General features: G+C 39.5%; 1 protein-coding gene across 1 annotated transcript; it reads right to left on the bottom strand.

The window, feature by feature from the left end:
- Positions 1-1,491: 1,491 nt before the first annotated feature.
- Positions 1,492-19,118, bottom strand: SHCBP1 (SHC binding and spindle associated 1). Its single transcript, XM_031615115.2, has 13 exons — positions 18,925-19,118; positions 18,322-18,492; positions 17,838-17,953; positions 15,921-16,129; positions 15,171-15,263; positions 12,578-12,811; positions 12,321-12,489; positions 10,987-11,107; positions 7,956-8,087; positions 7,009-7,127; positions 6,231-6,317; positions 5,741-5,882; positions 1,492-4,969 (listed from the first exon to the last, which is right to left on the bottom strand). The coding sequence occupies exons 1-13, from the start codon at positions 19,052-19,054 to the stop codon at positions 4,656-4,658; spliced, it is 2,037 nt and encodes a 678-aa protein (XP_031470975.2). The 5' UTR covers positions 19,055-19,118; the 3' UTR covers positions 1,492-4,655.
- Positions 19,119-24,787: the final 5,669 nt, after the last annotated feature.

The following is a 24,787-nucleotide window of genomic DNA, read 5'->3' as shown; positions in this document are numbered from 1 at the left end:
GCATAGGATGCTCAAACTTGAGAACAGGAAAGTAACACTCTCAAACAGTAGCATTTACCATGCATTAAAATGCTGAAATTGCTTTGTCATTAGGAGTAAAAATACTTCATATACCTAATGGTAAAAACAAAAATTCATGTGCACGTTTTTGAGCAAATTCTATATTGACTGGGAAGAAATAGCAATTTAAATAGTGGCAGTGTCGTTTAGTTCAGCATTTCACTGTTCAGCAGACAGCTACAGTAAGCCTGCTGTAGGTGGTTGAAGAGCAAGTGTAAGAATTATTATAATGGAGTGCCCATGTATAAACAGATACCCAGATATAACAACCTAAGTTGGTTATTGCAGTTGCTCTCTTTGAATTATTTTAATTAAAACATCAAGAACCTACCACCCACCACAAGCCAGTTACAGGCTTGTTTCATATCCAAAGACAATGCAGAGCTTCACAATCAAAAAGCAGTGTTGTGCTACAGGATACAACACCAAAAAGAAAAACATGGTTGTCCACAAAAATCACCCTACGAACAGAAATGGAGTATAAGATGTGTTGGAATGGTATGTACCTGATGTAGTCATGTCTTGTGCAGCAAATTTGTCCTTGATCAGGCAGCGCAAAGTACTTTAAAGATCAAAAGAAAAGCAGAAGAGGTGAAAAAAAATACAATTCCTACCCTTCCATTTTAAGGAAAAGAGTGTTCTGCATTTCATCCCAATATACCAAACAAGTCTAAAAAGAATGTGCTGAAATAAACAGAACTCTTACCAGGAGTTCTGTCCACCCCCAGAGTCAAATATCAACATTCAGAGCCAAGGAAAAGATGGCACGTTCTCCTAGGCTGCTTTGTAATCCAAGATCAGGATTCCTCTTTTTCTGCATCTCTGCCTCGCTTTTGGTGCCCATTATCATGTGCTCAGATGTAGTGTCAACACAATACACTGCCTGCCTTGTAGAACCAACTGTCACCAAATCCACCTGATTCTGATACATTTTATTGCACCTTTCTTTAAAAAAAAGAAAAGAAAAAGGAGTTGAAAATTAGTCGATTCTTACCATTATAGATATCACAAAAATGCTTTTCTTTTTTTTTAATGACACAGCGTGAAGCGTTCAAAAATGAACATACAATTCAAAATGAAGAATTGGGGATGTAGTCTGCCAGCTGAAGTATACCGAAAAATAACAAAAAGCCAGTATTTTAGGGTTTTCTCTTAAATTTAAAAGAATCTGCTGTGTTCAGTTAGTTCATATAGTTAGTTCATATAGCTAGTTGCTCAGCAGCAAAGCAGTAATCACCTTTGGATGCATTCCCACAGCCCCCTGCCTGTAGGAAAATAAAAGATGTATCACACAGACTCTCTCTTTCAGTACTTACTGCTTACTCCTACACACACACACACACACACACACACACACACACACACACACACACACACACACACACACACACACACACACACACACACACTTCTGTTCCTGGTGGTGAATACCAGCTTAGATCCATGCCCTGTTTTTTATTTTATATACAATTAATATACAACTCTAACTTGATGCATTTATATTGCTCCTAGAAAACTAAAAACTTGATGAAGGAAAAAAAGCCAAGAGGCACAAGTAATGTACAGATTAAATCTCCTTCAACATTGTCACATGGGTACAGTTAAAAACTATTCAGCTTATTACAAGTGAACACAGTAAATTCAGTTTTGTTTTCTGACCTACATGGCACGAGCTGGAGTTTCACTCACGAGCACCCTGAGGCCTGCAGGTATCTTTGGTTGTGAGACAGCAGAGCAATGTTAGTTGATTTCAGCTCACGTAAGAAATTTTTTTTTCCCCATTTGTGCTGTATTATAACGCCTTAGAGAAGAACAGAGTTGTGTTTCAGAGGGGAACTTTAGAGGGACAGCATCATCAATTCCAGCCCACAGGAGTGCTTTACAAGAAAACCCTGTATTTGAAAGAGGGGAGAGCAGAGTGCAGAAGTGGTCGTTGCCCAAGGACCTTGTGAAGCAGGAAGGCACGGCAGTGCTAAACAGGGCCATAGGAAAACCAGACAGGAAATATCACAGGACATGCTGAACTGATCTTATTTTCTTATTGCGAAACATGAAAAATACTGTCTGAAGCAGTCAGGCAGCTCAAAGGACAGGTAGAGCAAAAACATTTAATTCTTCTATTTCACAAACATCACCTTCTTCCAAAAGAGGTTTTGGAGCTTTCTTTTCCTTCCTGAGAGAAAAAAAACCCAAAACACTGAAAGAGAAGCACGTATCTGAGAAATCATCTTCCCTGTTCCACAACACAATCTGAATGTGTGGCAGCCTATGACCATTCCACTTATTGCAAACAGATGGATGCACTGACTGCTTCTGTGATGTATTCAATTCACTATTTCATCTACAACTGAAAGCTAGCAAGAAAGTGACAGTGCAGCCTTGAAAGAAGCACAAGAGAAGTGAATAAAGAAAGGACATACTTGAGAAAATAAACATGTGCCAAAGACAGATGAAATTACTGGTTAGGACTACAGCTTGTGGGAGTATTTCTGAAACAGCCTGGACTGAAGATGAGCATACTGAACTAGAAAGCAGTGGTAAGGCCTAACTCCACAGAAAGGACATGACTCAATTGGAAGTTTGGTCCTTCAAAGCTCTGATGTCATCAAGAATTAAATTACAATTTTATAATAGAATTCCTACAAAGAGTCTCATTTTTCACATATTGCTTCCTCACCTGCTGACAACCCATACAGCAGCATCACCACTGGCACAGGAACAGTCCAAAAAAACAGTGATATTGAAAGAAGAATATTTTAATTTCTGCCTTCATAAATTTTAAGCTGAACATAAAAAGGGAACTCAAAAGTCGTCAACAGAAGCCAGCTTTAAAATTAATTGCAAGAGAAAGAAACACTGCCTACATATCACAAAGGCAGCTCACTACAAAACCACAAAATCAGTTTTCAGCTCTAGACCTTTAATTAGGATTACACTCAGGAATTAAAAGTATAACATCAAAGCATTAAACATGGCACATGACATGATAAATCCCACAAGATCACTACTGCCAATACAAGTAGTGGATTTTCACTCGAGTCATGTATTTTGTTATAGCCACTAAACAGCAAACATTTATTGTCTTGTGCATGTTAAGAGGTTGTAATGGCATTCAGGCTCATTAAAACTCAAAAGCACAGTCCTGAAGTCAAGTGGCTGAGCAGAACAAAAACAGCAGGGGGATAGGAAAGCTGCAATTAATGCTGTGGGTCATGTAAAAAAAAAAAAAAAAACAAATAGCAAAAAAATGCTTTTAAATTACACTTTTCTCTTTTTCTTTCTATCAGTTGCTCACAGTAAAACAAGTCATAGACTCAAGAGAATTTTGATTCCCACTGCAGTTTCAGAAGTGGGTGGAGTGAAAAACCTGGAGTGGACAACTCACCTCCACCTTAAGCAACGCACTTCGGTGCAAGGGAAGGTATATACTTGCTAAGTTACTTGCAGAAGTTATTCTGAAATTCTTTTGCTGGCACCTTCCTTCTTCTCAACACCATACTGTGTTTTACAGCACCACCTTGAATCACTTGGGAGTTGTTTTTTTTTTTTTTTTTTAAACATGTAGAACTGGTTTTGAACTGATGTATGGAAATACAACTCCTGAAGGCAGTATAAGCTTGAATAAGGTATTTGGATTTATATTTAAAAGAAATGAGAAGCACTGAAAAGGCAGAGTCCTGGAGCAGGCAGCCCAGCCAAGTTTCATCTCCAGTTAATTTGTAATGAATGGTGAGCCATCGTAATGCTTTTTTTTTTTTTTTTTTTTTTTTAACTGAATGCTCCATAGCTGTGTGCTGATGAGATTTTCATGCAAAGTTCTTGGTTTTTTTCCTTTTTAGTTTTCCTTTTATTTCCAAGAGAACTGCTGCTACATGTGGCATAGGAGTTTTAGAAATTTTAGAATAATGTGCTGAAAGGTATAGTAGAATAACACTAACCATAGAAACATCTGTTTTGATTTCTTCTTATTCAAAGTTTTAGTTAGACACCATCCTCCTTATGCCAAAGGAGAACAGGCAGTGGCAGCTCCTGCTTTGTGCCAGCTTATTCCCAAAGAAAACTGAACGATGCTAACCTTCCAGATGATAATTTCTCTAAAAAATTCTTAAAGCACAGCATGGCAGCCAACTACTACATTTCATGCAACAGTTCACCAGCTTCTGTTTGACACTCAAAACTAAGTGTATCATTCTCTTATAGGACGGATGTAGAGGCTAACAGATGTACCACCAATTGCTGAGCAGCTGTTGTCCATTCTTCCATGGTAAGCTTTTTCTTTGTAGAAAGACATATTTATATGTTAAAAAAAAAAAAAAGAAGTTAAATAAATATACCAAAAAGAAAAAAACAACAAAAAAATGACAGCTAGCAAAGAGCAAGTCCATAGATTAGCAGAGTGCTGTTTTCTACCAGCATTGGCCATGCTTGTATAAAGAAAGTAGTTTTCACATGCTATGTGTATATATATACGTATAAAATTGATAAATATTTTAGTAACATTATGGAAAGCTGATGGAAGTTACCTCCTCAGAAGGTAGCAGTGGAAAGAACAGCTTGTGCATATCTTATTACAATGCCACTAGGAATCAGGACTTTCAGAAGAGAAAAGTACCAAAACTTCCTTTGCCATTCCATTTGAACTGATTGCCCACAATAGAAACAAACATCTCCTGTGACATTAAGTTGTCGTCAGCTTCTGTGATTCCCAGTTCACTCAGCCTTTTCCTGTGCATTTGACTCTTCTTTGCAGAAGCAGCACTAAGTTCACTAACAATGTCATGATTGCCTTCAGAAATCTCAGCTTGCTTATAAAGCTCCAATTCATCAGCTACACACTCAGGTCGTTCTTCTTGTCTGAAGCCCTCTACATGTGCTCTCTCATCACTTGACTGGGTAGACTGTGCATTCCCTAGATCAGGGAACAATGAGAACGTCATTGCCAAGCATGCAAAATAGCCAAATCAGTTAAAAGTACCAGAATGAAGTTTTCTTCAGTCTTCACATTTGCATACCCCACACATTTGGGTAGCAGTTCAGTGACAACCATATATTTCAAATACAGCACATGAAAAGGTTTCCTCTCAAAAGGACTTCAAGCTACCAAGTAACAGTGATGTTAGACTGTGTTTACATACCATATTTGCGACCGTGATAGTTCTCAAATAAGACATGAAGAGAAATACAATTGTCACATTTTATTTACTGCAGAACACAATTTCTACGCTACAAGACTGTGCTGACCAGCACGTCTCAGCTCTAGTGCTGAAAGGAAAAACAGAGCAGAGAACTGAACCAGAAGAGCTGTAAGAGAACTCACATCTGCTTTCTTGCTGATTAACACCTTGTTTCTGTACAACTGAGGTAGTTATAGAGGCTTTGCTTAGTAGGAAGTATAGATTAGATGCTTAAGGACTTAAAAAAAAAAAAAAATCTAAGTGTACACACAGCATGGAGCACAGATATTCACAGTATTTATCTGCAGTAAGTCTAATTTAGGAAATTCTATTGTCCTGATAGTTACAGAGATATATTCCAGCTAAATCAAAACAGACATTGTGAGAAGTTTTTGAAAGACTCACTTCCTAATTAAGTTATTAAAAAAAAACTTGTGTATACTAGGCTTAAGGAGGTTTTTTGTTTGTTTGTTTTAATTTATTTCTATGAAGTCAGAGAAAAATACCTGTTGTTCCTTCTGCTGAAGCATCCTTTACATCCAAAGCAACAGTTGGTTTTACCAGGACCACACCATAACCTTCATTATTATGGATCATATTATTGGCCATGCTTATTTTGGGGATGTCATAATGTTCATCTAAGAAGTTCTATAGAAAGGAAATAGAAATCCAACTTGTTACATCCACCTAATGGGATGCAAATCATTTCACTTATAGACAGAATTAGCTCTCTGCATTGGCTAGAATGTTTTGAGTGTATGCAAGTAACATTGGAAAAGACTTCTTTCTGGCAGATAAGAAACAAAACATTGCTTCAGTGTACCAACCCAAGGCAAACAAGTACCACCATCATAAGATGTAATACACAAGAGTTCCACTACAAGAAAGCAAGGTTACAAGCCAAGCTAAACACAAGTTATTTGCACCAATTCTGACAGCTGTAAGTTTGTTCGCTATTAAGTTTTTAAAAAAAAGTGCATTCTGCCTTCACCTGACCTTTATGAGTATTCCCTCCTTGCAGTGGTGTATGCCGTTGTCCAACAAGGTGCACGTACTACCTGGATATATTTCCACACCAGCACCCTAGAAGACAAAACTTGCTGCAGTTCACAAATAGTTCAGGAATGCTTACAATTTGGCGTGACAACTCCATGGTTGATCTTGGTGCTCATTCACTTATCTGCACCACTCCAGCTTCACAGCTCTGTTAACTTGAACAGCAATATCAAACATGGGAGTCCCACAAGTAATGCTATTGTTGCTTGTCTATAAAATTACTAGCAAGGAGTAACTATGCATCCTTTTATTACTTTCTTGCTCTTTAGTCATTCACCTCAACATTCAAAGCCCTATCATCCCCCCAAGCGTGCTAGACAGAGTTCAATTCTTTACTTATCTGTCAGAAGAAAAGGATAAGGCATCTAAAAAAAGGGCACTTAATTTGCCAAACAAGGATTAATGAGTTATTTATAGGCAGAGGAAAAAAAAAAATAAAATCAACACAGAAAATCACTTTAAAGATACAGCAGGACATGAATCAGTTCAACAGCGCAGTAATCACTGTTTCATAGATAGCCCCATAGGTACTTCACTGGATACTACTGAAGACCATAAGATCCCTGGGAACAATGTCTTAATATAACACACAGCTGTTCAAGATAACCTGTAAAGATTCTCACAAGAGGCAAGGAAACCACCCCTTTACTGAGAGTATTATTTCTTAGTAAAACTCTATTTAAATTTATGAACGAATTTTTAACTGGCTTTTTCCTACCTTGGCACCATACAGGTCTGAGTTCTTCATTAATAGTTCAGCTGAAGTTCGTACAGTTATGCCTGTAGTTTCACACTGTAACACACAATTCTCTAAAGTTGTTTTCCCATGATGAACATCTACATACACACACACACAACAAACATTGTTAAATGAATAACAAAAATTGTTAAATGAAACATTGCAAAAGCAAACCTACAGGTAGATAGATTCACAATATTCTTTACAGTATGTTAAAATATAATCACATCTTACACAAGCTACTGATTTGATCAGGCATAGTTTGAGCTCATGGTATTTTGCAAGGATAAGCAGGTACACTACAAATGAGCACTAATCAAAAGATTTGCCTTCAAGTTTTTTTGTTTGGTTAGTCATTGTTTTTTGTTTGTTTTTAAAGTGTCAGCATCTTTTTTTTTTTTTTTTTTTACACATTCTTAAGAGTCTTTTGTATTAATAAGTTATTAGATACACATATACAGGTGGTGTTAACAAAACATGTTTTAAAACAAATGCCTGCCAAAGCTAAGTAATAATTAGTCCCTCCTACAAAGAGAGAAGGCCACGGCCAAACTCAATGGATACAACTTGGGATTATCTGAGTCCCAGTTTAAGTGTGCTGTCAGAAAACAAAGGTCTGTGTTATTTCTGAAGTCCATAACAGCTCTTTGCTGAGGGTTGATAAGTGTTGGGAGTTCTTTGTATCATGAGAAATTATTTCCTTTCCCAGGCAGCCTGACACGCTGAAACCTGACCTACTGCTGCAAAACCCAACAGCGGAGAACTCGTGTTATCTCATCCAAGATTATCTTACCCAAAAGTTAAGCCTGAGTGCTACAACAGCTTGAAAGTTAAAACTAGTAAGCTCTGTGTACTGGATTCATTTAAAAAAATGAAAAGAAAGTCACAGAAGACTCATAAGAACATGAAAGTGCTTTTGTACTTACTTAAAATCCCCTCGACAGCATCATGTTGCACCAACTTCAAATTGGAGATCTTTATATTGGCTCCTGTACAGTCAACAAAGTTGTCTCCTTTCCCTTGCTTTTCTATCACAATGTCATCTGGCAAGCCATAGCCTTAAAGCAGGGGTGAAAGTTTGATGAGCAACTGGTAACAATCAGGTACACTGGCAAACATTCACACTAAATAAGAAGGGTTTAGAACTTGAGGTTTGATATCTCAAATAGTTTTCTATCCATTGGCCAGGCTTCAACTTAGACCCTTCTGCACAACAGTCTAATGACTTAAATAACTCAAAATTCCAAATCACCCTCTTTAAATGACATTAAACGCCAAATTATTTTTGCCAGTTGAACAGATGTGTAACAGAGATCACATTCGCTGAGATCAAAGTTCTCACTCCCCAAAGCTGCAATGCTTTGGAGGGAGGTACAGTAACAAAGGCCACATGAGAACCTACAGTTGGCTTTCAAAACAGATAAGCACAGCGGAGCAAGCAGGGGTTCTGAGGAAGCAGTCACTACCACAGTGCAAGGAAGCAAAAAGAGTTCATGCTACAATCCTAAATTTCACTCAGCTTTCCTGTTTTGACCCAGGTTTCATTCAAACATGTCCCTGTGTTATATGGGCTTCCAGATTAAAAAGGAACTTTCAAAAGCATATGCCACCACTGATTTACTAAAGCCATCCACACTTGTCAGCATTTAAACACTCACAGAGAAATTTATGAGCATGTAAAGCCTTTATTGCTTGTCACTGGCAAGAATCATGATAAGGAAAGCAATAATGCAACATCTATTAAAGCAGCATGAGTCCCATCATTTTCTGAACACGCAAAAATGCTTAGATAAGAAGTGCCCATACAGGATGCTAGCTTTTACCAAGTACATAAATAAATAATGTGCAAGTAGAAAGGTTGAAAAAAAGCCTCTGAACAAGAGCTGAGAGAAAGTTTTAGAGACAGCAACTGAAGGCAGTTTGGTGAGTGATACTTCAGCACACTACAGTAGCTAGTAATCTTTTTCTAGGGCCCCTAGAGAGGAGGTAGCAAGGGGCAGTTTACTTCAGTACGTAAAGAAAGTGCATCCTGGGACTTCAAGTGGCAGATCCTGTTTAGCTGTACACCCCAAAGAATGAGGTTATTTATCATTCAAGGCAAGAGTTTTAGGAAAAATTGTCCAGACTACCCACAGACCTTCTAACCGAGATTTTAGCCTGCTTCACCTACAAAGCAGCAGCTCTAGCAGTAAAGAAGCTGTTTAAAAGACAAGGAATAGAGAGGAATTGATTCACCTGCCATCAAGCACTGTTCAATATACATCCAGCTCAAGGTTGTACACCCTGCCTGGAAGTTAAGCAACTTTACAGGAGCTAACAGCAACTGTCATCCCATAACTCTGATCTGTATTAGGATTGATGTACAGTTTCTCTTCCAACTTCAACTATTGTACAAGCTGCAAAGTTATTTGGTACCTTTGCTACATACCTTCACCAAGTGCTTAAGTTATCCTTACTGTAATTTCCTGTGTTACAGCTTTAACCTTCCCCAGTCCTCTAAAGTATTTCTTTTACCTCATACTTTCAACTATAGCACTGGTTTGCACATGCATGGAAAAAAATACAACCACTACTAAGCAAAGCAATATTATATCTTTGAGTCACAACTTCATTGCAGATTAGTGCCAGCAACTACTGGCTGGCACTCAGATCAGTGCCAGCAACTTTTTTCTTGATACTCTAACTTCAAATGTTTTCGGCTGCTATCACTGCTATAAAAACTTCTTTAACAGAAGTCCACGTAAGAAGATTAAGTACTCTGACATATTCATTATTCAGAATGCGGTTTGTACTAAAGACACATTTACATGCCTTGCTTCTTAAAATAGCATAGCTCATTCTTTAATGGAAGTGCTATTTCACCATTTGCATTACTGTTTCCTCAGAAGTATGAAAGAAGTTGTCATAAACACCAGCCCACACAATTTTAGAACAAATCAATTTTTGCAAGCAAATCAAGCAGTTTGAAGTCCTTTAACCAGCAATGTCCATCAGCACACAACTCTATATAAATCATACAAGAGAAGAGCGAAAGAGAAAGTGATATTCATAAGAGAAGGGCAAGGAAAATATAGTCCCAAGCAGCAGGAAATTAAATTCCCAGCCTTTCCCATAATGAAGTTTTGACAAGATAAAATTACAGCTGAAGAAGAACCTGAACAGCTGCACAAGCCCCAGTGATACACAGACTATTATGTTACAGCAGCATGCAAGCCTGAAGCAGAGAAATTACGCTGGGAAACTAAGAATTATGAGGAAAAAGCAGCAGTATAACCTAGACAATGCAGGAGTATTTGAAACAAATACTTGGAGAGAAAAAGAGAATGACATATGGTGTGTCCACTTCTACAGAACAAACAGAGACTAAATCAATAGCTCTTTCTATCCAGGTACTTCACATACTGCACAGATGTACATCAGCAGCCCACACACACAGCTGACACAACAAATACCATAAACTGAGTTGACAGAACTTGGCTTTTTCCCTCTGTATTCACGAGTGCTATCTGGCAGTGAGTCTCAGACCACCTCTATGAAGTACATTAAGACGGTAAGAATGTAAAGGAGAACAAGAACCTCCACCAAGTACTCGAAATGAAGCTTCTCAGAATTATTTGTGCTTGTTAGATGTAAAAATATACAGTTGTTTCTGCTGGATATAGATATAGGTACAATATCTAGTTCCATAGGTAACAGTAGTAGATGTAATACCTATATAATTCAGTTCAAATAGAAGAAAACAGCAAATTTGCTATTCATCAGCAAAACTTTAAGCTTATCTGCAGGAATAGCTGTTGTTAATAAAACACCATACTCCATAGACAGCTCTCCAAGCAGACATAGGAACACTCCAAAGTAAAAAGCAAACACTCAAGTCAAGCTTATCCAAATAAGAAAAAAATATTTATGCATAGCTAGCTTAAGACTCTGGACTCTGTCCTTAGCAAGCTTTCTTACCTTCCATTTCAATAGAATCAGCAATGCAGAACACGCCATCTACAACATAATGACCAGGACAGATGATGACTGTCTCTCCTTCATAACAGGCATTTACAGCTGCCAGCGGATCATTGTGGAACTGCAAGAGACAAACAACATAATCAGCTCCTGAAAAAAATGCTATAAAATAGACATATTTATGCCATTAAACTTGTTCTTTAATTAAATGTTGCTGCCTTTGCCTGAAAGAAATCCTTTATAATGGCACCAGTAACAGGCCATTTCTACTTGGAATTCCACAATCATAGCACCTTAGACAAAAACAGCCTTAAAGCATTACTTTGTGTTATGTCCATTCCATGAGAAATCTGGGGCAGTTGCAGATTGAAGAGCATATGCACTGGAAAGTAGGTCTCAATATGGCCTGGGTTTCAGGCCAACATGTGAATTCTGTTTCAAGTGACTTGCCATGAATTACATGAAGAAACACATAGCAGATGGGAAAGAAAAGCCAATAAAAGCAAAGAACTCAGCAATTAGATTCAAGTTGGTCCAAACACTGATAGAACCCTATTTCTAGAGCAAGTCACTCCAGAACAGAGTTCAGACATCACAGTTGCAAATAATGGCTCCACGTGGTTCTTTTCCTTAAAAAAGACCTCAGAACCTGAAGAGTACAAGCTGATATCCTCTGAGCAATTCTGCATGAAAGGAAACAAATAGTACAGAAAAAAATTGAGTTTATTGCCTCCTGGCAAATTCTAGGGCAAGCACTGTAAGAGAGTTTTTCAACTGCCAACTGAGAAAATCTGATTTATATCCCCCAAGTTAATAGGGAATGCTCTGTTTGGGTCTGCTTTGCCCACCTGCAATTCATGAACTTGATTAGAATATAGTAAACAATTTCATTTAGGCCCAAGGACTATGGATTATTTTACATGCTGAAGTGCTAAGTCCTAGCTGAAGTCACTAAAACTAATTGCTCTAAATAGGTAAGTTTCCTATGCAGAACCATGGCAACAGAAAGACATTTCCTTCTTGAAACCTTAGATTGTTATCTGCAACTCAAAAGGTATCTAAGATTAGAGTATTACTCCTTTGCACATTTCATTATGAAATTATTACGGGTTTATTTCCTACACACTGGAAGGAAACTGCTCACACAGAGTACTCAGCAAACAAGTTAAGAGAAATTACTCAAAATTTTGTCTTATTTATTAAATTACAGTGCTGTTTTTGGACTCAAAAATAGTACTGTACAAGTGTATCATCTTTCATGTACACGATTCTTTCGTATTGTTTCTTGAGTAGGAAAAAAAACACGGATGAGCAGAGAATTGCTGTCACTTTACCTGTATTTCTAGTTCTTCACCACAAGACTCGGGGCAAAGTTTGTCCCTTATCAAAGACTGCAAGAGACTCGCCATCACAGTTGAGGACACAACATGAGTGATCTTGATACCTGTTGGTCTCTGCCCTTTAGCTTGGAAACCACTGTATTTCTGGTAACCAAAGACATACCTAGAAGAAGAAACAAAGCCTTCAGTGAAGAACACTCCACACATGGTTTCCCCATCAGGGCTCCCCTTCCATTAAACCCGCTAAGTACCTCAGCAGAGGATTCTCAATTAGTTTTATTTTTTGTTTCAAGTGCTCTATTTTCTCATACAACTTCAGCCCCTCCACCATGGAGACATTTTCCATTTCAGAGTCTGAATCGCTGCTTGTTATGTTGTTCCTCACATTTAAAAACTTTCTGTAGAGCTCTTCACATTGAGACAAGTAGCTGTGGTAATCAGCAACAAGACCAGAAGGCACACGGTGCTCGAGGATGTCATAATGCCTGCAATTCAGAGCCAGAGATCAGCGTATTTCCCATTTCCAATTTTGAAAGATCAAATACAAACCCCCAGAGAGAATCTGAGACATCCTGTATTATACTGAAGTTAAAATTCTTTGCAGTCTGCATCAAACCAAAACCCTCAGACACATACAAATATTTTACTTCTCTAAATACTCTCATGGCAGATAGGTAACAATTATATGAAACATATTCTAAAGCAAATGGTACAGTTACAAAATAAAAAAGCAGTTTCTAAGTCAATTATAAATCCAAATTAGCCTACTTCTCAAGTATTTATTGGAAAGCCTGAGAAAGCTATGTCTGAACTAGAAGAATAAGCCCATAACGTGAAGTGTCTATCAGCAGCCACCTAAACAATAACCTGGACAAAATCCCAGAAACAAATAAGGCAGTATCTGCACGAGATGAAGATGTGAAAGCACCACACAGGAAATTGTGTCACCCCAGAAGTATCTTCTACAAATGAAATTACAGGGTAGAAAATGCCACCCTGAAGTTGCATTAAGATTAAGTCATCTGCCAGCTAGACAGTGCCAGGCAGTTATGTAGAACTTATCACAGTCACTAAAATAGAAAAAGAAATGCTGGACAATAACTAATAACATAAAATTTAACAAGATTTAATACTCTCATTTTTGTAAAGAATCAACTTAACACAGCACAAATAACTCTGCTGAAGAGGCTGAATGAAATAAGGGCAAATCTTCAAAGTTCAAAAGATAATTTTTAAGTGGTGCATTTAATTCAGAAAAGAGCAAGAAAAAAAACTATAATCAGAGAAGTAAATAAGTATGCAGTTACAATAAAAAGGATATAAAGAAAAAGCCTCACAAGATTTTGGCAATTCAATCAGAGGCAGCAAAATGTTAATGCAGCATGATTAAATGAAAAAAGGATTTATAGCAATGAAGAAATAAAATATTTGATAGAAACTAAGAGGTAAATGTAGGTTGGCTCTGAAATGCATACTTATCTCTAGGGCTGGTCACTATGAAAATGCATGAAACTTGATCTTGATTTTTAATTTTTTTTCCCAAGCTTCAGTTAAACAATTCATAGTACTTGCCTCAGAAAAATCAGTATTATATCCTAACACCACACATGAATTTATCCGTTCTGATTGAAAGAGTGCACGCAGAGATCTGTAAAGTTTAAAGCATCACACATTTCCATGCAGCTTCTGAGACAACACACGAGCACCTCAGTCACAACACAGGACATCAACACAGTTTGGAGGAGAGACTTTGCATTAAGCATGGTGGGGAAAAAAGATAACATCTACTTCTCTACTTGAAGGGTTTTTTTAACCATTTTAGATCCCAAATAAATGAACACTAAGGTCATTCACAGATGAAAACAATCTCTCTTGGCATACCATTGCATTCTGGTTAATTCCATGCAAAGACTTCATAAAGATACAAAATCTCAACAACGCATGTGTTGCAAGCTCTCATGTATAACACTCCACAAATATTTACAATTTCTATGTGGAAATTAGAACACTTCCCTCTAATTTGTATGATCTCTTAGAAATCCAAGCATATCAGAATCCTCAAAACTCACTGTGTCCTGTTAGAAACAGGGACCCACAGCCACCTTTACAGTATAGGTAATGATACTAGTTTCTTTTGTAAAGCTTGTGCTACACTGTATTCTAGCATATGTTACATTCTGAAGAGCATTTCAGGGTTAGCTGTAAATAATTGCTGATTTAGTCCTAAAGCATCATAGCAGACTTGCATCTGAACGACATGCTCACGCTTGGTTATGCTATGTTAAAAACAAAAATGTGCTTGGCTTATTTAACCCCCTCCAGCATGTAACCAGATTGTGGCCTCGTGCACTGCTTAATTTCCATATAGCCAGATGGCATTAAAAAAGTAAAACCTTCCTTCAGAAAACCTAGTGCCAACTAACCCCACAGAGAACAGAAATGTGCATAATCCTCCTTCAGGATAAATGATTTACAAATTTTTGTTTACATTCTGTTCCATTCTGGTTCTTATTCTATGCCTAAAGGTATGAGCACATTCCATGCCTGCTTTAGATGGGGTTACATTAGACACTCCTGCAAGTCTAAGGAGGCAATAGCTGGGTTTGGAGCGCCATCTGATGGGAGATTAGGGATTACAGGAAAAAAAAGGGTTCAGAAATCAAGCGGCAACTTCAGTTGTGCCCTCTTCCATAAGAAAATAGAGCATCAGACAGTGGCTGCTACTAGAACAGGCTTGCTTTAATTCACTAGTGAAAACATTCCTTGGAGACTTATGCACGCCACTCTTCCCACATCACCCTTTCCTGTGGTTCCACCCAACAACACAAGAAGTGTTGCACTTACAGTCTCAGTCGAGGCTCCACACAGCGCACAAAGTAATCAAAATCATCCTCCTCCTCCTCATCCCAGGTCCTCCAGATGCACTCATAAAAGAACCTTTTGAAGCAAAGTGAGCTTTTAAACACAAAGGAGGCCACATTTAACCAAGCAGAGACAATAGCACTAAAAATACAGACAGAATGTTTTCATTTGCATTCTGAGATCTATTACTTCTCCAATTCCACATCACCCTCCTGTAAGTCATTTAGTAGACACAACAGTTGTTTTTTTTATATGAAGAGTTTTAATTTGTATTTCTTGGATCAAAACCCGTAACTGCCCAAGTCCTTCTGACTTCCATCAAGAGACTGAGTGAGTATAAGCTGGATTTAAAGAGAAGACTTGCAAGAGATTCTGCGGCTCTCTGATTATTCAGTGTTGGCCAGGCATCCTTCCACTAAGCTTTTCCTCTCCACAAGAAGCTTGCTTTATGATACACGCTCAGATCTCTGCTACTGAGCAATGGTCAGCAGAATGAGTCTCTTCTCAGATAAATACATCTCATCTTTGTGTGACTGCCTTCAGCTACCAAAGGCAAACATTTCCTCTGTGATCAGACTCCCCATAGCCTTCATGGTACAGTCATGATATTGACTATGGAAAGCTAGACACGTGGGGCTGCCAGTCTGGCCACAAGAACTCAGGAAACAAACATTAGATACAACCAGAGTGAAATTGCTCAAGACAAGAATTAGCCTTAAAGCAGTTTCCTACCTGACATGCTCCACAGCTAGTGCTGTCTGATCAAACTCCCCCGACTCATCATACACAACCCACAGCTCCTGCAGTGGTATCCGACGCTCCTTCAGCTCCAAGAGTTCCTGCATGCATTCCAATGTGAAGGTGCTAACCTGTGACTCGCATAGGAAAGGCTCACAGAGCTGCACAACTGCCTTCAGATCTGAGTACTCCACATCAACAACCTGTTGGAATGAATAGCTCTTAGAATTTCTCTACGCAGAATCACAGATACGGCTGAGGAAGGTGGGCCTGATGTGCACAACCCAGCTGACCTCACTGTGTGCCAGCTGACCCACACACAGTGTGTGACCCACACACAGCAGACTGACACACAGTACACATTACAGCAAAGGCAATCTGCTCAGATGAAATGATAATCCCAGACATCCTAAGAATCAAAAGATTTGGAGTCATCTCTTTGACATTCAAAAGTAGGTTCAAAAAAAAAAAAAAAAAATCTCATATGACCTATCCAAGGTCAGTAAATTGCTTCCCAAATTGGTTTTAAAACAGGAAAAATAGGATCTTCAGATTCAAACAAATCAGGGCCTTACAGTTTTCCTAGACTCTTCCAGGGCTCATTCTCCAAAGCATCCACAAGATACAAATCATCAGCAAACTATTTTATCACTAATTTTGCTGAAAAGATCAAAAGATAAAGTTCTTCCCTTCTGAAAACACGTAATACAAGTTCAAGCTTGATCAAACACCCCAGGTTTGCAAAAATATGAGACTCAGATACTTAGAACTAAAAAAGAAGGATCCCAAACCTGCAATCCTCCAGCAGGTCTACAACAAGAGCCATTGTTAGTATCAAAGTAGATTAGACAGAAGAATGTGAGTGATAGGAAGAACTTAGAAGTGACCACAGCCTGGTAATTGAGAAAACTACGTCAGTAGCCAGCTCTGGACAAAGCATTTACCCCTTCTATGCCCACCAGGCTTAACCTCACAGTGCACCCATGCTAACTTGGACTTCTTGTTTCAAGGATCCCTTATAGAATGTTGCTTCCTTTTAAGCACAGTCCTCCCAAGAAATATTCAGACACTAGAGAGAATCTATGAAACTAACCCATATAGGGTGTTTTTGCTACAGTCTTCACATAGGGTCATTATACAGGCTCTACATTGCCACTCTGAGGTTTAAAATTATTTGCCCAGTTCTTGAGAAGCTCAAGAAAAGGTAAGTGATTATGCAGTGCTCTAGCACACAGAAAACATAAATACTGTACAAATAGTTTGGTTTAGCACTTCTAAATTTATCTCACAAATAGTGATCATGCTCTATATGCTCTGCTAATAATTCAAAGTCCAGAAAACCACGGGTGACATGCTGACCACATCAACTTTATGGAATTAGATGCAGCTTATTCTCAAGATATCAATACCAGTTTATTCACAATTGCATCTCAAAGAAATTCAGCTGTCCCACTGAAAACACTGTATTTTAAAAGCAGAAGTAAACTTTAAGTAATAGACAGCTAAATTCCAAGGTTAAATTATGGGATAAAGCAAAAAAATAAAAAGCCTACCTAGTGCATCATTTTCTGGAGTTGTGACATGCTGTAGCTCTGATGAGCTCATTCTGAGCAGCAGTGCCTCACTGCCATAACAGCCCCCTATGTAAGTATCAGATTACAGGTTCCAGCCTCAAGCTTTTAGGTAAAGAAAGCACACCGGTGTACAAAAATGGTGTTTAAGAATCCTTATTCTGTTCAAGAACAAGGATTCTTTTGAAAAGAATTCCTATTGCTTTAGTCCTCATTGGCGCCTACATACAAAAAAATTATTTTCTAGCAGTTCATAAATCTCATAGAAAGTGATCTGCCTGTTAGAGAGATAAGTGACGTTAGTGGGAGACAAATGCCTGAACAACCACATTCCATTTACCTCAACGAGGACCTCAAACACATTAGTGCGCCAAACGGCCTGCCATCCCGACGGCTCAAGGGCCTTCTCCAGGTACTCAGCTGTGAATTCCTTCACCTCAGAAGCTTTGCAGTCGGCTAAGATGAAATGGAAGGCAGTGCATTTATGCAAGAAAATAAGGAAAAGTCCTCAGTGAAAAATGAAAAGCACGGAAGGTTTCAGCAGCAGTGCTGCTGAGTCTGTGCCTTATCTCAAGGAGTCTCACTACAGCAGAAAAGTTCTAATAACACCAGTTTAAACCAAGCACAGGGCCCAACACTAGCACTTTTTCCCTTCAGACCTTCACATTTTATTTACTTATGTTAAAGCCATTACTCACACACACACCCCGCCTGTGTTCCAGTCCTCCCTATTAAGAGCGAGCATTTCAGATGGAACCGACCCCCCTTAGAGCACAAGTCTTAAGAAACCTCGCCCCATATCTTTCCCTACTCAAATCACTTACCCAAAATGTAATCCTGGTAAGCTTTAAATCGCTCATAAAACAAAAGATGATCCGTGCGAAAAATATCAGGAAAAAGCACATTCCCATCCGGTACGGTCCTCCCCAGGGCAGTGCCCGGCTTGTCACGGCTTCCATAATCGCTGCAGGTGTCCTCATCCTGCTGGCTGGGAGCTGGGGGAGGAGTGGGAACAAAAAAAAGAAACAAAACCCCACAGGCCGTCAGGTCCGTGCAATCGTCGCTCGCTCTTCTGTTCCCAAATGACGGCTCGGCCCGAGATCCGTCACACGCCCGCTTTCCATAACAAATCTCACAACGCGACACAAAAACGCTGAACTTCAGACGCTGAAAATTATAAGGCGATTTTAACCACCAAGCATTACTTCAGAAGTGCTACAAAAGAACCCCGGCAGGCCGCGCCTGCACCGCGCACACGCCACAACACGCCACAAATACCATTTTTTTCCCTGCAGAGCCCGAATTCCGCAGCTGGGGCAGCAACGCCTCGCGCAAACGGTAACGCGAACGCACGCGTCGCAGTGGCAGCCGCAGCCCCCGGGCCGCCCTTCCTGCAGCTCCCCGCGCCCCAGGGGTTCGAGCCTCACCGGGGTTCGCCTCCTCGGCACAGCCCTCGGCACAGCCCTCGGCACAGCCCTCGGCACAGCCCTCGGCACAGCCCTCGGCACACGCCTGCAGCCCAGCGGCGCTCCCGCCCGGCGGCCCCATCCCGGCCATCCCGCCCGCTCCGCTCCGCGCCGCGCCGCCGCCCGCACAAATTTCAAACTCGCCGCGCTGCCGTCACGGGCAGCGCCCGCCCCCATTGGCTGCCGGGCGGCCGCCGGGCCGTTGCGCTGCGGGGCGGACCCGGGTCTGGGCTCAGTGGGAGGTACGCAGCATGGAGGGTAGCTTACACGGATCCCAAATGATCCATGTTAGGAAGTACATCAGGTTCAGGTTGTGCCGTTCCCTATTTGGTACAGGTTTGAACACGCGCCTTCTTTGATAAAAGAGAGAATGTGGTTATCCTGTCCGCATGAACAAATTTACACTCAAATAGGGGCAAATGAGACTGGCCAGCAGCCTCACATTCAGCAGCAACACGGCTCGTTCCATGCTGAAACTTTGCTCCTGCTTACTGTTGTGTCTGCTAGAAGGGCCTTTTGGAGCAGATTCTACTGTGGCTATTCAGGTAAAGAATCTGAAAGTAAAGTTGCCACAGGTCCAGCAAGGATTAAATTCCAAACAAAGTAAGTAAGGCTAAGCTAAGCAGTTGGAAGATGTTCATACTTTACAGAGGTGGGTATTTAGCAGAGATGAGGCGACTGGACATCACTGCAGGAGCTGAGCAGCAACTAACAGTAGACGAGAAAGGTTAGGATGCTCCAGCAAGAATATGCAGAGCTCTGTGAAAAGCAATTCAGAAGGAAAAGATCAGTGTCCTGTGATGGAACACAGCCTCGCAGGTTTGGGACAGAACAGGTTATGTTCATACAGCACACTTTGTCAATGCTGGAGCCAGGCATGTAGAACTGGTGTCCTGCAGAGCTGCTCCTGCACACGCCACCATTTTTCCTCCAAACAATGGCTATTTAAATTGCTGTTGGTTTTTTGGTTTTTTTGTTTGTTTTTTTTGTTTTGTTCTTTTAATGCCACAATTCCTTTAGAACAGAAACAGCCACGAGAGGGCTGTCTTAGATCTCAAACAACATGATTAACCTGCTTAGCTTCCAAATGTTAGCATTAAAAAGGATTAATTTGTTTTCTTTTGCTATTTTACTAATTATTAATGGAAGAAACACCGTGGTGAAACAAATCCTACGTGTGCAATTCAGCCAGGCTGGGGACCAAGATAGCGTGCACCTCACAAGCAGTCACATCACAGCAGCCCCTATGCAGGTGTCTTAAACATCAACCAAATGCTTTTCTCAAAGGCTGCTGTAACACACAGCCCCGGCTCAGGGAAGCTGCACAGCAGAGGGCTGCTGAAAACTGCATGTGCAATCAGCCTGTGACCCCAGCGGAGCAGGGCTGCCATGCAGTGGGAAATAAATTGCTGGGGAAAATTCTGCTGAGCTGTTGCTTCAGATCTCCAAAGTGTGAGCCTGATGCCAGTTATTAAAGATAAGAGCAAGCAGTTCATCAGGTCAGGGCGGCCCTTAATTTTAACTGTGAGGTTATGAAGAAAAAACATCTGTCCAGAGAAATTGATGTGGGATACAAACTCACCTGGATAGTTTGGACCAGAACTTCATTATGTGCCACTGACCTCACTGGAGCAGTGTGTGTTCATTGCACCTGGAAATCCAACTCCAAAGTTAAAAACCTAAAGAACAATAGCAGTGTTTTATCCAGTGCTTCTATCCAAATACACATCATCTTCATTTTAACTCACTGCTGGATGACAAACCCCTCGACAGAAGCTCTCATTTGTGGATATATGTGGATCTCATTTGAAAGCACAGATTGTTTCTGCTTTAAGGTGTCTTAAAGCAATATTTTCTTTACCTCTCATTATGAGGCAACCTTAAAATACAACAAGTATCAAAAGATCAAATTATATTATTACATGTAATGAAAAAAAAGGTTTTTTTATAAGGCTTGTCAACCTGAAAATGTCTATCAGATATGTGTGGGATAAGTGCTTGAGAACCAGCACAGATTCACAGTGATGGGAAAGAAATAATAAAAAGACACACACACACAAAAAAAAAAATCTAAAAAGAATGGTACTAAGGCAGTAAAAAGCCTGCATACATTTCTGTTCTTGACACAAATTCCTTTTGTTACCATGGCAATAATTTTATCTTGCTAGGCTTCCATTTGTCCATCATAAAATTTAGACAATATTTTTTTACTGCATGTGCTTGATTAACTCATCTGTAAGCCACTTCTATATCTGGGGATGAACTGTGCCATGTAACTGCAGACTGCTGTTAATTATTTGGGTTATTAGCTATAAAGTTCTTTGACAGGTATTTTATCATTGTAAGCCTAAATAAATCAAATATAACCAGAAAAGCAATTGAACTTTTGCAAGCCTCTGTAGCTTCATTGCTTCATTTCCTCAGAAAGACAAATCCAATTCATGGGGTTTTTTAAAGAACTACTTTGGAGCTTCACATATGAGCTCTCTTCATCCAAATGCCTACACCTATCAAAGATGGAGCTGTATCACTGCAACCAATATATCTTTGAAAGTCAGAAAAATCAAAGCTCGAAATCATTTGCTTCTATTATTGCTTGACTTTACTATGCCTTCTGAAATGCTTTTTCTACTATAATTTAAGTGGTTTTCAGAGCCTCCTCAGCACTGACTTCTTCAGAAATGTGCTTCATGGACTTAAAATTGGTCCAACAAACACCTCATTTCTTAAAAACATAATAATAGCATTACAGATTTGGATTTTTGTGTTTATAGACACCTCTTTTCTTGCAATTCACCTGAGGAGTTTCAAGATTCATGCTACTTTATCTGCTGCGTGTTGACTTTCTCTTAACCACAAACACACCTGACACTGCCAAGTGCCTCATTTTCAGAACGAGGGACATTCACTCTAGATAATGATTTCAGAAGGAAGCTGCATAATAACAGAAAATTCAAGTCCACGCAGATTACTTAACCAATTCATCTATAATGAAAGTGCTGTCAGCCATGCTCCCTTCGCACTGGACAGGCACCTCTCCAGACAGACACACTGCTCTCTGAAGGAAGGCCAGAAAAGAGCTAAGTCCCTTTTGCAGATGTTGCAGTGTTGTCCCCAAGAACTTGGTAGGCTGAGCGCTGCAAGGTGTTCTTCAACTGACTGCAAAAATGCAACAGGGACAAAACCCATAATAAACTGTTCTCTTTCTTCAGACGTGGACAACAGGCAGACAGATTTTCCAACAAACATTAAAACTGAAGTTGAATGTTGATGGGAATAACGAATTTGGGCAAAAATGGAAATTGCCAAGAGGATTCATCCTTATGACTAATATTGCAAGGATTATTTATCAGGCATTTTGCACTGCACAACACTACGAAAGCTATATTTTGTCATATTATCATCAAAATTTTCCATTGGCATCACTGCTGTCAATGACCACTTAACTTTCTGCCCCCAGAGAGCTGCTGACCACATCTTAGAAAGAATAGAAAAGATGCAGTGATTAAAGATGAGGATAAAATCACAATTACTGCAGATGTGGAACGCAACAAATCATTGGGCATAATCATGCCAGGAAGAAGCTTGAAAAAAATGAAAATTGCTTGCATGTTGATTTTGTATGATCATTGCACCTCCTCATTCACTGTAAACAAAACAAAATAAATTCACTAAAGATACAAAAGAACGCAGCTGTTGGGGATGGAGCATTGATCACAACAACATAATGTCCCATTTCAGTTTAAATCTCGAACATGGCTGTTTAGAAATCATTCTCCTGTGATTTTGTTGTATTTCAAGTGCTTTAAGTTCTTTTTTGCCTATAGTACAGCTGTGTCCCTATCTTGACGATGAAAGTAGAGTAACGATGGCTGTCGGGTCTTAAAAATTAGCTACTGAAGTGTGTTGGAAAAGAGATCAATTAGCATGAAGTGATTTCTGACAAACACTTGTCAGTAGGCTCACGGTTATGTTTTAGCAGATGGCAGTTTGAAAGGCTGGAGCTGGCTGAAGCATGCTGCTTCGGCTGGTAGTCAGAACAGCAATAGGCAGCCAGTTTGCTTTGGACGTGGTAAAGCAGACCTAAAGCACAGTAACATCAGATTTTTCCAGATGTTTTTCTGTAGTTGACTTCATTTTCTGTGCTTTCAATCTCCTTAACAATTTGTGTGCAATTACAACAATTTCACTAAATACTGCTGAAATGTAGATGCTTATGTAAAATTACAGCACAACATATAACTGCACGTATACTCAAATGATAAAGTCAACTCTTCCTGTAATGGAATTTTTAAAATATTTTTAAGTTTTAAAGGTATGTTTAAGCCCAGTCAGGAAAAACATTTCCTGCAGAAGATATGTTTTCTGCTCAGTACAGCAGATACTGGAGTATCCTCTGTGGTGGCTTTCTGAAACAACAGGATACGTGGCCCAGTCTTTCCTAATGACTGCAATCTACTCATCTAAATAAAACTGGCAAGAATGTTATTTTTCATTGGTTGGATGACACATGTTTGGAGGCAGTTGGATTCATATGTGCACACAGCTCTACAACACCTCCAAAACGTTCATAACAAATTCCTGTGCTGAAAGCCATCGTTTTCTGTGGTTATCACAGTTTGTTCAGGATGGATGCCCTGGGCTTTTTTTATTTTGTTTTGTTTCTAAGTAAATGCAATATAACATGCATCCTCTGGGAGAAGCAATTCATGCATTGGATCATAATCAATTAACACAACAGCTTGAATCAAAAAAAGAAGCTTTTTTTTTCCCCCCCAAAAAAAGATCAGAATTTATTTTGGTTATCATGGAATCATAGAACCGTTCAGGTTGGAAAGACCACTCAAACCACCTAGCCAACCACCAGCCTGTGCCAGTGACTGCTCCAGGCCCCACACAGTGCAGCATCCACCTTCTTCTTCAACACCTGCAGGGGCAGTGACTCCCCATGCCCTGCTCCGCTGCCTCACCGCTCCTTCTGAGAAGAAATGTTTTAATTCAAACAAAACAATGAAAAGATGCATTTCAACCGAGATGCATGAACTTTAAGTTATAGCCAAAATAATAAATAAAATAACGGTTCAGTAGTTTAAAGACAAAATTATTTTTCTTTTGAATGAACCACTGACATCCAAATAACATTTTCCCCCAGTGTTCCTGTATCTGGAAATCTTACCCTTCAAAACCAGGTCCCTATTTATTTGAAAAATAGAAGTGATACATTTATATGTATTTGAAGCCACTCTATTTCTTCTCTTTGTATATGCTGACACTCTGTAGTAGCATCTATAAAGTAGAACACAATTCAACTGAAATGGAAAATATTTCTCATCCAGCTTTAAAAAAAAACCCTTGATATTATTTATATGCTCTTTTATAGATATGCCTTTTTAAGATACACCACTTTTGTAGCAAAGCAGTGCTCTGTGTGCTAATGAGAATCTGTCACTATGTTAGTACAGCTGGGCTTTTTCACAAAAGAACAAAAGATTGCCTTCAAAATAAGACAGTTGGGAAGCATGGTGTCCCCCTGGCAAGCTTTCCTGATAGCTGTCCAACACAGGAAAAACACAGAAAAAGTCCATCACTACAAGCCAGCCTATGAAAGTAAAAATTCCCACTTTGAAAAATAGCCTGAACTGTTTCAAATGCCTCCAAATCTATTTCACTAGTCTTAAAAATCCAGAAGCCAGTCATTTTGCAAGTTCCCCCAAATGCCACGTGATGCAAATAACACAGTACTGGCCAGCAGCACTTCCCCAAGCTGTCCCATCCCCAGCTTTCTCCTCCACGTACAGCCACCAACACCACATCATCACTCATG

Source organism: Phasianus colchicus, chromosome 13 (assembly GCF_987193195.1).
Source record: "Phasianus colchicus chromosome 13, bPhaCol1.hap1.1, whole genome shotgun sequence".
Taxonomy (NCBI): domain Eukaryota; kingdom Metazoa; phylum Chordata; class Aves; order Galliformes; family Phasianidae; genus Phasianus; species Phasianus colchicus.
Note: the sequence above shows the minus strand (reverse complement) of the source record. Positions and strands in the feature narration are given on the sequence as shown.